This window comes from Lates calcarifer, unplaced genomic scaffold (assembly GCF_001640805.2).
Source record: "Lates calcarifer isolate ASB-BC8 unplaced genomic scaffold, TLL_Latcal_v3 _unitig_1690_quiver_535, whole genome shotgun sequence".
Taxonomy (NCBI): domain Eukaryota; kingdom Metazoa; phylum Chordata; class Actinopteri; family Centropomidae; genus Lates; species Lates calcarifer.
The window spans coordinates 352167-367010 of NW_026115692.1; the positions used below are offsets into that span (position 1 = coordinate 352167).

At 42.2% G+C, this 14844-nt stretch overlaps 1 protein-coding gene across 5 annotated transcripts in view; it reads left to right on the top strand.

Annotated features, from left to right (window-relative positions):
* Window positions 1–14844, top strand: part of ptprma (protein tyrosine phosphatase receptor type Ma) — an 87826-nt gene that overhangs the window by 44633 nt on the left and 28349 nt on the right. For 2 of the 5 annotated variants that reach the window (XM_018686927.2, XM_051067403.1), the window contains exons 14-19: window positions 298–400; window positions 3700–3881; window positions 4727–4821; window positions 6586–6622; window positions 9062–9136; window positions 11537–11669. In XM_018686927.2, coding sequence (XP_018542443.1) covers window positions 298–400; window positions 3700–3881; window positions 4727–4821; window positions 6586–6622; window positions 9062–9136; window positions 11537–11669 — 625 coding nt within the window. Of the gene's footprint in view, window positions 1–297; window positions 401–3699; window positions 3882–4726; window positions 4822–6585; window positions 6623–9061; window positions 9137–11536; window positions 11670–14168; window positions 14202–14844 lie in introns of all 5 variants that reach the window. The other 3 variants (XM_051067402.1, XM_051067404.1, XM_018686932.2) reach the window with 3 other exon arrangements.

The following is a 14844-nucleotide window of genomic DNA, read 5'->3' on the forward strand; positions in this document are numbered from 1 at the left end:
AAATCCTGAGAAATCCCATTTATAAAATTATAAGATTGTTTTTTCTTCTGCAGTGAGTTTTGTCTTCGTCAGCCACCGTAGAAAAATGTCTGACACACAGCAGAGAGAAAAAACATCCACAGATACACAACATTTAGATTAGTTTGGTTCAGTCTCAGAAACTGACTCTGCTCCTCTTCTTCCTCCTCTTCCTCCTCTTCCTCCTCTTCCTCCTCTTCCTCTTCTTCCTCTTCTTCCTCTTCTTCCTCCCCATCTTCCTCCTCCTCCTCCTCATCCCCTCTTCCTCCTTGTCCTCAGCTCCTCTGATGCCGGCCTACGATCAGGAGTCTCCTCTGAATCAGACCGACTCCACCGTCACTGTTCTGCTGAAACCAGCTCAGAGCCGAGGAGCTCCAGTCAGGTAACACACACACACACTCTGACACACACACACTCACACACACACACACACACACACACACACACACACACACACACACACACACACACACACACAGGTGTTGAAATATTGATCAGCAGATCAACATTAAAATGACATGAAGCAGAAACAGTCACATCAGTTTATTTATCTCACACACACACACACACACACACACACACAGACCCAGAGGGAGGCGGTATCCGCGGTAACAGTCGTCATGTCAACAGCTGCCTGCTCTCCGTCGTCGGGCCGTAACAAGGGATTTGGTTAATTAAGGATCAGCAGGCGGGGCTAATCAGAGCGCTGCTAACACCAGGATTAACAGAGGATTAACAGCTAATGTGTCAATCACACACACACAGTCAGAGCCTCATTAACACACTCTGTATCTACACAACAACACCAGTCACTGTCACCACCACCTGCTGATGTCACAGTCATACCTCAGTCCAGGTCTGAGACCAGCAACAACACCTGGGCTTCAGTCAGTTTCCTGAACTCGTCTCCTCGACCTCGATGAGTTTCTCTGTTCAGAGTTTGTGATGATGATGATGATTTTAAATGAAGTCAGTTCGTCCTGACAGAGAATCTGCAGCTCTGCTGTTTCTACATGTGGATCTGCTGCTGCTGCAAGGAATCATGGGACGTCATTCTCTCCTTTCCTTTGGTAAAGGCAGCTCCAGTGTCTCCTCTGCTGAAGGAGACGAGATAGGAAGCAGTGAAGGAGACATGGACCTGATCAGGTCTGAGACTTCAGGCTCAGTCTGAACCTTCAGTGGTTGGACTACAGCTTCTGTCAGAGGCTGATCTGGTTCAGAGGATTCTGGTTGTTGGTCTCTGAAATCTGTCCGGAGGCAGCCTGGTGGAGCTTCAGCTCCTTGTGTTTCACATTTTCACATTCTTTACTCTTTTTATTTAAAGGCAGATATAATAGATAGTTTAGTCTCAGAGGAATCAGCAAGTAAACTGTGAAGTCAATAAATCAGGATCAGACCTGATCAATCTGAAGCTGCAGTTCAGTACAAGGAAGTGATCCTGCTGATAACAGCTGCACACGTGTGCGAGTGGCTCTCACAGACGTGGATCAGAGTTCAGATGATTCTGGTTAATGAGCGGTTTGATTCATGTGTTCACAGAGATAATCAGTTAAACCTGAGTCTCTGAACAACAGATTCACTGAAATGAAACAAGGAGAAAATCTGTCACAGCTCAAAGAAAAAAAAAAAACAGGATTCGTTTTTACCCAAATAAAATAAACTCTGAGTGATGGAGGAGACGGCAACTGTAGCTGAGAGCAGCTTCCTCTCTTTCTTCCTCTTCTACTTCTCTTTCTTCTTCTCCTTCTTCTTCTTCTCCCCATCAGGAATCAATAAAACATAAAACAGACGACACAAGGAGGAAAAAGGATCATTTCAACCACATCAAGATTTATGTTCTTCTCTTTATACAGGAACAAGACGGGAGATGTAAAGTGTGTGTGTGTGTGATGTAGAGTGTGTTAATTGACATGATAGCTGAAGTGAAATCCATCAGATTGAACAGATGCTGCTCTGAGATACGATTTCATATTTGTGTGTTTATATTTAACTTTGCTTTGTCTCCTCTGACACTGAGTGTGTTTCGGCCTTCAGGCACACACACACACTGATGTACAAGAGCCTCAGATCGCAGGACAAAAGGTGTTGCTGCGGGCGACCTGCAGCTGTAATCAGATTACTGTCACACACACACAAGAAGTGCTGCGACGTGAGCGTGAAGAAATGTGATTGGAGACGGTTTGTCAAAGACAGAGAGAGGAAGAAAAGAGATAAAGAGAGAGAGAGACAGATGTGAGGGGGAGGAGAGAGGAGGACAAGAGAGGGAAGAGAAAGAGAAAGAGAAAAGAAGAAGAATGATGGGGAGGAAGACAGAGGAGTGATGATCTGTCGCTTTCAGTGGAGAATTAAACAATACAAACGCTGTGTGTGTGTGTTTGTGTGTGAGTGATACAGTGTGTATTTGTGTGTCTTCCTGTCCTCCTTTAGTTTCCTGTCCAACAGGAAACATGACAATGCTGCAGTTTCTCTGTCCACACCCTCAGATCTGTGTGTGTGTGTGTGTGTGTGTGTGTGTGTGTGTGTGTGTGTGAGTGTGAGAGAGAGATATATGACTTCTGTCCTGAACCTGGTTCCTTTGAAAAACACAACTATTGTTCCCAGCATTCCTCAGGACACAAACACTGTTGAACACTCTCCGTGTTGCGTTCAGGTGTAGCTTGGTGCGTCTGTGAATCACAAACACAGAGTGTGGTGGAGAAACTGCTACTGGCCGCTCTGTGGAGTCATTTGTTTGTGTAGAGTTCGTGCTGAAGTCAATGGAGTTTCTGTACAGGTTGTAGAGCTTTCAGTAGAGTCATCAGAGTTTCTTTTCGTAAATTTTTATGGTGTTGAAGAGTCACAAATGAGATTTTGAGGAATCTTTTTTTTTTTAGATCCTAAAAAGTTCCCGTAGAGCGCAAAGAGTTTTCATAGAGTTTCTGAAAATTTGATGGTTTCAGAGATCTAGTAGAGTTTAGTAGATTCAGTAGTTTCATTTCAGTAAAACTTTGTAGAGCCTGAACAGTTTCCATAGAGATTCTGTAGACTCAGTAGAGACTCAGTAGAGTTTTCTTCGACTCGTACATCTTCTGTTCTCTGTGGTGTTCCTGTAGCTCTGTTCAGTTTAATGACGCTCCATCACAGAGGTCGTTGAGGAGCTTTAAATCACCGTGGTAACAAGCATCATTCAGGACTCTCTGATTGATCGATTTCTTTTTCCTTTAAGGTTGTAATTCTTCTCCTCATAGTTTTAATTTCAGTTCTCATCAGTTCTCAACTTGATGAAATGTTGGTTTCTATTTAGAATTCTTTGTTTCCATGTGTGTTTCTGTATTTTGTCCACATGTAGGATTTAATATCTGCTCAGACAGGGTGAGAGGAATGATCAGTTTAATGTCAGACTGTTATAAAGTTACAGCCTCTACATACAGAGACAGAGAGTTAATAAAAGTGAAGGAGAGAGTGATGGAGTGGAGGAGAGGCAGAGCTGACCTTTCTTTGGGGCTGAATAATGAACCAACAGATGGAGGAGAAACACTTTTATCTCTCTGTGTATGTGAACAGAACTCAAGTCAAACGACGTCGCCCCTCAAATCTAAAACCTAAAATTCATCTAAAATCCTGATGGAGTTCTTCATTGATTCCTCTTCCATGAAGGAGATCAGAAACTAACTGACTGATGAAACTGTCTGTGTTTTACAGTAAATATCAGGTGGTGGTGGAGGAGGAGCGCCCCCGCAGGCAGAGGAGAGGCACTGCAGAGATCCTGCGCTGTTATCCAGTTCCCATCCACTTCCAGAACGCCACACTGCTCAATTCCCAGTATTACTTCAGTGCAGAGCTGCCAATGAGCGAGCTGAGAGCGCCCATGCCCTTCTGTGTCGGTCAGTCTTAGTTAGTTAGCGATATGATCGTGTAGCTAAGTTGTTGTTAGGTAACTCAGGAAATCAGTCAGTCACTTAGTTAGCTTATTACCAAGCTGGCCAGTAAGAATATCAGCTAGTTATTTAGTCAGTCAGTGAGTCAGTTTGTTAGTCAGTCAGCTAAATACTAAGCTGCTTATTCAGGATGTCAGTCAGTTAGTTGGTTAGTTAGTTAGTTAGAAATCATGCAGTGAGTGGTGAGTTTTAGTTAGGTAACTCAGGGAATCTAGATACCAAGCTGGTCAGTCAGAATATCAGTTAGTTAGTTACTTAGTTTCTTAGTTAACTAGCTAGATGATTCATTGGCTAACCTTACTGTAAATATATTTGATTATTAGCCGTTAGTTTTATGGGTCTGCGGGTAGTCAGTTAGTTAACTGTTAGCTAACCAATGTCATTAGATTGTTACATTAGCTGCTAACTAGTATGTTAAACATTTACTAAAATAGTCAGTTAACTGACTGACTTATCTTTACATTAAGCTAGTTGGTCACTCATTCTGTTTAGGTTATTCAGCTAGGCTAACTTAGGTCAGTCAGTGAATAAATCAGTCAGTTTGTTAGTTGGTTAGATGACTAGTCTGTCAGTAGGTTAGACAGTTGGTTGGTTACTAGCTAACCAGTATTTGATTCAGTTAGTTAGTTAAAGACAGTACTAGCTGAACAGCATAGCCAACAGCTGATTCATCAACAGGAAAAGTGTTTTGAATGTTTGTGAATTGATATTCTAAATATTCTAAAAGCATGTCCTGTCATTTAGTTCACCTGCTCACCTGTTCACCTGTTTACCTGTGTGTGATTATACAGGTGATAACAGGACGTACAGCGGTTACTGGAACGCTCCTCTACTGCCTCATAAGAGTTATGGGATCTACTATCAGGCTGTCAGCACTGCTAATGGGGTGAGTTCACCTGTCCACTGGTAACACATGCTAATACCTGCCAGTAGATCATTACCATCATCACCAGTATGAGTGATGAAGCTCCCAGTAAAGCAGCAGTGCTCCGGATAAAATGATTAAAACCAGACTCAATAGATATTTTTTATCAGATCAAACATTTGTGTTTTTAATCTTTACTTTTTTTACTTTACCTTTTTTAATCTTTGGTTAAAGTTTAGGTGGAAAAAATGGTTACAGCAAAAACCACCAAGTAAAGTTCAGAGAGCTTTTTTTTAATTAACATGAACTGTAATGTTTCTGTGGATTCAGTTAGTCAACTATGAGCTACAACCTGAGCCCTGTTTCTTTCAGGTTATATTTGTTTAATTCTGTCAAACTGGCTCCATTAACAGCAGCTGAATTAACAATGATTAGCTCCTGGTGTCAGTGTATCAGTGGATTTTCAGATAATTATCACTGTTTTACTGTGAGACTGAAGGAAAGTTAAAAACAAGAGGATTCTGAATGGACTTGGATGTAGAAGGATCTTTCTTCTATGACTTCTAAGTGGATTTGTAGATGTTTAATCATGATGAAAATCAGAGATCATGATGACCTCAGAAAGTTTAAGTCAAACTGAATCTAAAAATATTCATATCATGTGTGTGTATGTTCAGGTTTAACTGAGTTATGACTCTGAGAAGGAAGGAGTGTGATCTGTGAAGTAAACTGTGGCAGCTGGTTTAAAAGGTATTTTCTGATGGGGAGGAAGCAGAGGCTGAGTTTAGTTGAAGGAGTGGCGGGTGTCAGGATATCCAATCACAGTGTGCAGCAGAGCTCGACATTGTGTGTGTGACGACAAAATGACACTTGGTCTGTTCATAACGAAGGTTCCACATTATTCTGCAGCTTCCTTTCAATTTCCTTCACTTCTGTCTGTCATAAAAAAAATCAGAGGAGCAAGACTGAGACAAGAGAGGTCACACACTCTGATATCAGCACACACACACACACACACACACACACACACACACACACACACAGACACACACACACACAGACACAGACAGTTTAATAGGAGTGGAGATAGTTCCAGCAGCCTGACCAGCAACACTAATAGGCTGCAGTGGGGCTGTGTGTGTGTGTGTGTGTGTGTGTGTGTGTGTGTGTGTGTGTGTGTTTTGTCATGTATGTGTGTAAAAAAAAAAGATAATTGTTCACAGTTACACACACACACACACACACACAGATCGTATTGTGTTGTGAGTTAATTATTGACGCCGGGAGGTTTAATTGGTGTGTGTGTTGAATAATGCAGCAACAGTAGTGCCTTTTACTGTCGCCGCACCACAGAGATACACCACCATTGTCTGTGTGTGTGTGTGTGTGTGTGTGTGTGTGTGTGTGTGTGTGTGTGTGTGTGTGAGTGAGCATGAATATTCATGAGCTCTTCTGGTTAATTTGTCGTCTGTTTGTTAAAACCAGAAAGACACAAGATGTTCTCTCTCGCCTTTCACCAAACCTGTCTCACTCTTCGTCTGTGTGTGTGTGTGTGTGTGTGTGTGTTTTATGTGTGTGTCAGCTGTTAAATGCCAGCAAAGGCACTGATCCACAGCCATTTGCCTTCTGTCCGCTCTGTTTACGACGAGTGTGTGTTATTGTGTGTTTGTGTGTGTGTGTGTGTGTGTGTGTAGTTGTGTGTTTCTGGAGAAAGTGTCCAGACGTGACAGCTTATATGTCGACTATGGTGTGGACAGGAAACTAATTCGCTTCTCTCTCTAACAGGAAACAAAGATCGACTGTGTGCGAGTGGCCACTAAAGGTAAGAGGATGTAATGAATTTTATTTTGAAAGGCCTTGAGTATGTTTTATATTAGAATGCGTAAAAGTGGATTTTATTCTTTAAGGTGTGCAGTACATCCTGTTCTGAATGATGTTGCGTTCTCTTTTATTTTGAAAGGTAACAAGCTCTGTTTTATTTGGAATCATTTTCTGTCACTTCATTTTATTTTGAAAGGTATCAAGTATCGTTCAAAAAGTGAAGTACGCATTTATTTTGAAGGCAAATATTATTTTAAAAGACATTAGTGCATTTTATTTTGAAAGGCATATGGCACATTTTATTTTGAAAGGTGGAAAATACATTATTTAAGTATTAAAAGTGCATTAATTTTGAAATTAGACATACTATAGTAAAACTACAGTTTTATTTTGAAAGGTCTAGAGTACATTTTATTTTGAAAGGCTTTGGGCACAATTTTATGTTGAAAGGTATTAATTTATTTTATTTTTGACAGGTATTCCAAACGGTTTCATTTTGAAAAGTGCTCATCTAGTGTTGTGCTCTTAGCGGTTAGCGCCATGTGTACCTGGCTTCTGATCTCTGCTGATCTCTGCCTGCTGGACTGGATTTCACTGCTAAATTAGTTGCTACCTAGCCAAGCAGCAGCCAGTCCATTCTGTGTAATGAGACACAGATGGCAGTTAGCTGTTGGAGTGCTAGGCTAATGGTTAGCACGTTGGTCCCATCCAGAAGTATAATGGCCCACAGATGGCAGCTAGCGCCTGACACCTGTCCTTCACTTGGTCCTCCAATAACAGGATGAGGACGAACTGATGACACACAGCACAAATAAAACACACACTCAGCTGTATGCTACGCTAAGGCTAGGCTAACACAAGGCTAATGACTGGGACTGTATGGGTATCCAGAGAGCTGTTGGGCGCTGCAGCTAAACAAGCTAAAAACACTGTTATCTCCCCTGATGAACATCCAGGATTATCACACACACACACTCACACACTCACATACGTACTTACACACACACACACACACACACACACACACACTCTCAGTAATTGACTGTTCTGGCTTTAATCAGCTTTTATTGGAGCACAGTTCTGGTGGCTAACGACACCAGATGCTGATTGGCTCTGCCGGTCCCCTGACACCTGTCTGTTACGCTGCTGCAGCCAACCAGATCTCCCGGGGGGTGGGGGTTGCCCCCCCACCACCTCCCCCTTCTTTCAGGGTACTCACGATGCCTTGCAGCGCTGACAGTGAGCAGAGCTGATGTGAATGTAAAGAAGTTGAGCAGCAGCTGAATGTTAAACTGAAGCTCAGAGGCACCGAGGAGGAAACATGCTGTTAGTTTATCATCAGAGTCCTGGTCCTGGTCTGAGCGGGGTCCTAGTCTCACTGTGGGCTCTGCTGGTTCCACCTCTGTCCTAAATCTGCTGTCTGAACTCACTAATGTCTGATGATTGATTGACTGATTGATTGATTGATTGATTGGCTGATTAATGAGCTTCTCTTCCAGGTCTGTTTCTTGAACTAAACCAGCGCTCTGCTCTCCTCTGGATGTTGTGTAAAAGCCTCTGATGTCAGATATTGATTGATGATAGTAGTGATCAGAGAGTTTGAGTGAGCTGTGTAAATCTGTATGATGTAGCTGTGAGGACGTTTTATTAAACTCAGTAACTCCTCCTCTGATGCACTCCGATCAATCACAGGTAGATGATGCTGAATCTTAACAGATCAATAAGTCTCATGTGACAGTAAAAATATTGATTGGAGTTTATTTGATCAACAGAAAACTAATTAATCAGCTGTTTGAGGTTTTAAAATCTGATGATTAATATGTGGTTCAGTACTGATCAGAGAATAATCTGCACATTAATAAATAATGAAAATAATCAGCTCTGAATTTACAGACAGAATCTTATTTAACAGGAAATGTTCCCAGATCATCAGGACTGCTGATTCCTTTATTTATTTCCAGATTTATTCAGATTTAATTTTCACTTTCCTATAAAAACAGATTTTTTATTTTTTTACGTTTTTGAACACATCTGTCATCTAAAACAAATCAATTCTAAAAAAAACAAAAAACAAAAACAGACAGCTGTTAAAACACTGAACTTCTCTTTATAACATATTAAAGTATGAACTAAGTAATGATTCTGTCTGTGTTTCAGTCCCCTGGAAATATTATTATGATTATTATTTTCTGTTGTTCTGATGTATTACTTGTCAATAAAATGTTTAAAACATTAGATAATTGTTCATAAATAAAATGTAAAACAGATGAAACAATAGAAAATGTCCTGACAGGAGCAGCTTTACTTTAAATGTCACGTCCATCAGAGGAGTAGGAAGACGCTGCATGTTACTAATATTTCTGCTTCAGTACAAACCACTGCTTCAGCCTGTCTCTCTCTCTGTCTGTCTGTCTGTCTGCATGCCTTCCTGGATGAATAGCTGCTATAATCGTCACCCAGCTCACCACGCCATACGTTCGCGTGGTGCCGGCAGCCGGCGACAAGCAGCTAACAGGTCAGACACTCTGCGGTTTCCTCTGCATCCACTCTTCTTCTCTGAAAACACGTCGTATGTGTTTCTGCAGACAGGAACAGAATCTGTACTTTAGAGGAAAAACAAAAACTTCAGTCTAATTAAATCCAATTAACAGAAGCTGTTTTAGACAGATCAGTTACAAGACAATTCATCGCTGTCATTAGGCTGCAGCTTGAGGTTAATTTTTTAGCCTGTATTTGTTTACATTTTTGAAACTATAGTTAGCAGAACAACCTGTGTTCAGCTCCTGGTGTCAGTGCATCAGTGGATGTTCACGTAATTCTCTCTGTTTCACTGTGAGACTGAAGGAAAGTTAAAAACAGGAGGATTCTGAATGAAGTTCTGCAGCCTGTTTCCTCTGAGCTTTATTCTGAGGGGATGCCAGAGATCATGATATCCACAGGAAGTGAGGTCACACTGGGTCAGATCAGCATGTGGTTCAGGTGTGAGTCAGGTAAGAGGAGGAGGAGGAGGAGCAGGAGGAGGAGGAGGAGGAGGTGATATTAGTATTAATGGTGATTTTTGTTACCAGAGTGTGTTTGTGTGTCAGTCTCAGATTTACCCTCTTTTCATTGATACACAACAGGTGGGACACACACAGACACAGACACAGACACACACACACACACACACACACACACACACACACACACACACACAGAGAGACACACACAGCTGGCAGAAAATTACATTTAAATATTTACCAGCCTAAAGGTGGAAACATTCCACACAGAAATATACAACCTGATGGTGTGTGTGTGTGTGTGTGTGTGTGTGTGTGTGTGTGTGTGTGTGTGTGTGTGTGTGTGTGTGTGTGTGAGTGAGTGAGTGAGTGACCAGCAGGCCTCAAACACTCTTAACAGCTGTTTGCGTTGTATACACACACACACACACCTCCCACTCAGCGTGACTGAGGCTGAAGCCCCGAAGCAGAAAACTGCTTCACTTTCACATAAAAAACAGCTTCTCTATGGCCCACTGTGACACACACACACACTCTCTCACACACACACAAACACACACACACACACACACACACACACACACACACACACACACACACACACACAGAAACACACACAGATAAATTCTGTCTTCAAAGCAGTGTTTTGATAGCCTTTAAACTGAAAACAGCAGCTCTCGCTCTGCCTCTGAGGGGGTGATGGCTGAGTGTGTGTGTGTGTGTGTGTGTGTGTGTGTGTGTGTGTGTGTGTGTGTGTGTTTGTGTGTGTGTGTGTGTGTGTGTGTGTGATGAAACCACAGATACAGAGGAGGTAGCTGATGATAGTCGAGCTCGTTTGACCTTGAAGAGACGAAAACAGAGAGAATAAAGAAAAAGCTCGTCTGCTCCTGAAACCAGTTCAGTTCACTGCTGCTGGACTAGGTCTCACTGGGTCCTGGACTGGGTCTGGTACAGACTAGTGCAGGACTAAACTGGTTGGACTGGTGTTAGTCCTGGTTTATTTACTGTTTTAGTTTCAGACCGACAGATGATTAAACTTGTTTGAGTGGTTTCTGTGCTGGTTCTGTTACAGTACAGTGAAGAACTAAACTGGGATAGGGTTAGATCAGAACTGGTTAGAACTGGGTCTTTTGTGCTGTGGTAACAACCTGAAGCTTCAGAGAGAGGAAACTGTTTTTACCTCTACATCTCTGTCAGGACCAGGTTAACACACACACACACACTCAGAGTGACTGATAGCTGTTGTCAGGTTCTGATTGGAAAAGTGTAGTGGGTCTAAAATGACACATTACACAGCTCAACAGCAGCGAGGTGTCCTGAACGTTTCTCATCTACACAGTCATCGGGACGATATTACACCTGGACACACACACTCACACACTGACACACTCTCACACTGATACACGCACACACTGATACACACTCAGCAGGGTAATGGGTTTTTCATGGCGCTGACATCCCATCACATTATTCAGTCAGAGGAGAAGGACTCTGTTCTCTGTCCCTCACTCATCTCCTCCTCCTCCTCAGTCTGCTGCTCCTTGTTGAGAGGAGACCACACAACAAACACCTGAGTCTTTCATCGTTCACTGATTCCAGATCAGTTTGATCATCTGATTCACTCCAGTCCAGTGTTCTGCTGAGAGACCTCCTTCATTCATCTCTGACCTGCACCACCACCTAAACACTGTTAAACACCAACAACCCCCCCCATAGTAACAGCAACCCCCCAGTGTCAGGGTGCTCTGGTTCTGGATCATCCCACAGATCCTGGATCAGATCAGGATCAGATCAGGATCTGTGTTCTGGCAGACATTTCTGAGCAGTTTGTGGTGGTGGTGTTCGTTAGTTAACGGTTAGTTAACAGTTAGATTATGTGGTGTTGTGTGTGAGTTAATGCTGATTGGTGGTTTCAGGAGCGGCGACCAGGAAACCAGAACCAGAACAGGAGAACCAGTCGGATCACACGGTGAAGATCGCCGGAGCCATCGCCGGCATCCTGCTCTTCATCATCATCTTCCTCGGAGTCGTCCTCCTGATGAAGAAAAGGTAAGAAGAACACACACACACACCACAACAGTCTGTCTGCCTGTCTGTTTGTCTCTTTCTTTGTCTGTTTGTTTGTTTGTCTGCTTGTTTGTTTGTTGACGGACTGCTGATGTTTCTGCTGCTCACACTAAATGTTTGCTTAGTTTATTCTGGCAGTGTTGTGTTTACTGACAGTCTGTTCATCTGATTCTCTGGTCTGAAGCTGAGTGTGTTTGTGGAGAATCGATCACGTCAGTATTGATCCATTAATTAATGGTGATTAATTGATTAACCAGTGTCACCAGATGTGGTGGCAGGTCATCAGGACCTGGACTGGTGTTAATGGTTGTTAATAATATTTCTTTACAATAATTGATACTTAACAGCTGGACAGAATCAGGCCGTCAGCCCTAGCCCTAATGTCAAACACTGGTCAACATGAAACATCCTGTTTTTCACAATAAAACTCTGAAATAAAGAGTTTTCTCCTGAAACTGAAGAAAACATTCACATTACCAAAATGTAAAATATGAATTATCGTCATCATCAGCTGCTTTAATCTAAACATCAACTACCATGAATACTATTTATTTATTCATATTTATTATATGTATTTATTATTGTTAATGACTAGTCCTAGGCATTAATCAATTAATTATCAATAATAACCAGATAATCACCATTAAAACATAAACAACCATAAACTACAGGACTGTTATTTACCCAGCATTGTTCATTGTTACTGATTTACAGTAACTGAGGCTGGGTACTATAGTAATACTGCAGTAGTGGTAGTACTCTGTGGTACATGTACTTAGATAAATGAAGTTTGCAGTGACAGTGAGGATGAATAATGGAGCAGATTGCAGCAGTAATCACCATTAAACTGTATGTGGACCCACTTTATTCTCCAACATCAAACACACAACCCCGCTGGGACACACACACACACTCACATGTACACAACACACACACACACTTTAACACAGAGAAAAGCTTCTGTGTTTGGAGAACGTTGAAGATAAGAGAGAAATTTAGATGAAAGAACGTTTTATTCTTCAGTTTTTTTTCAGTCGCCTCGAGCTGAATGGCTTCAGGCTACACACACATGCACACATACACACATTTGTAAAGAGTGTGTGTGTTGTTGCGACGTGGAGAGTTTGGTTCAGACTTGTGTGTTGGGTCGATGGAGCTCTGATCTCTGTAACAGATATTAGAGCAAGGGAATGAGGGAGGTGGCTGCTCCAAGTCTAATGATGGTTTTAATATCGACGGGGTGCGTTTGATTTCCCCTCTGTGACCAGGCGGAGGTCAGACTCATTACAGCGGGAGTGAAAACAGGAAACAGTGTGTTTCAGCTCTGATTGGCTGCAGGGTGATCAGACGCAGGAACCTTCCCCTGATCGAGGTCAGAGTAGCAACAGTCAATACCAACGGTCTCCATTAAAAAAGACGCAGGTTTATTCAGAGATAAAACTGAAGCTCACACTGAAACTCACCTGTACCTGAGGCTGCAAGGGGGCAGGAAATTACTGGTAAATTACCAAAACTTTCCACAAGAATTAGATGTAAATTAGTGGTAATTTATACAGACTGTATCACATACAAACATGTTGTTTTGTCATTAGCAGACATGCTAAATAGTTAGCATGTTGTTTCAGGATCAGTGAACAGACACAGATGAAGACATGAGCTCTCCTCTACCAGCTGCTCAAACTCTAACCTACAGTAACTGACACAACAAACAGCATCACAGCTGAGCTAGCTCCATGACAGCTAGCCTCTTACACTGTCAATCCAGATGCTGTTACCTAGTTTACATTTTAGCATCTCTGAATAAGCTGTATAAACACGGTGGATAGATGTGTTTTTATGAATGATGTGTGAATGAGCAGAGCAGGAGAGAAAGCTAAGCTCAGTTTACATTCAGTCTGCTTGTTTTAACAACATTATGCTGCTACAAGTTTTTATTTCAGTTATATTTCAGTTCACTGTTACAGTCTAACTCATTTCCATTTAAAGAGAGAATAACCAGACAGTTAAAAGATAAGCCTTGTAATGTAGATTAAATGAATAAAATTAAACTGAGAACTGATTGTTTTCAAAGATGGCCACCATGACAGCTCCAACAGCTCTGTCACCCCTTGATGGCTGGTACAGTACACGTCATAAACCCTGCCTGTTTGTTTTTGAAGGTGAAGATTCAATCTGTGTTTTCTTATTGATAAACTCAGGTGTAGCTCATGTGGTCAATCACCTGTGATGTTGAGTCACTCTCTGTCTGTCTTTTCACACATTCACCTCGTTAACCAATTAGATGTGTCCTCTCCCCCTCACACTTTGATTGACACCTGGTACCAGCCAATCACTGCCCTCCACTTCTCCTTCACACTGAATGATTGAACTCATCTGTTTTTTCTCGCCGAGACATTAATCTGTTGTTTTTTCCTTTTTCTGTTTTTCTGTTTTTCTTTCCCTCCATTTCATCCCTCCCTCTGCTCCGCCCCCTCCACTCAGACGAAGAAACTATCACTCCTACACTTACTACCTGTAAGTAACATGTTTGACCTCTGACCCCTCACCTGTCACCTCACTCACCTGAAACACCTGAACTCTGTCTTGCCAGTAACCCTGATCCCAGACCTGATCCTGTGATCCCAGACCTCATCCTCTGATCCCCTGATCCCAGACCTGATCCCAGACCTGATCCTCTGATCCCAGACCTGAATCTCTGATCCTAGACCTTCACAGTAAATCTTAACCTGTATCTTCACTGTTCCCTCAGACCCCTGACTTTTGACCCCAGACATTTAACCCCTAGTTCATGTCCAGATATTGACTAAATTGTCTAATTTTCACCTCTGACCTCTAACCTCTGCATTTACTCAACAATCAATTAACCTAAATTTCACCATAAACTTTCCCCGACCTCTGACCTTTAACCTCCAACTGTCCTCTGCAAATATATCTCACTTTAGGAACAGGCTTTTATTGTTACTGTACAGTTAAGTACAACGAAACAGCTGTGACCTCTGACCTCTGACACTATCCACAAACCTGACCCTTCCAGTTACCCTCCAAACCCCTGACACCAGTCCTAGCCCTTCCTCTGACCTCTGACCCCAGGTATTTGACCTTCAGTCCCACTGTCTCATCTTCACCTGCATCACAAGTCTGACCCTTGTCTTAGTCC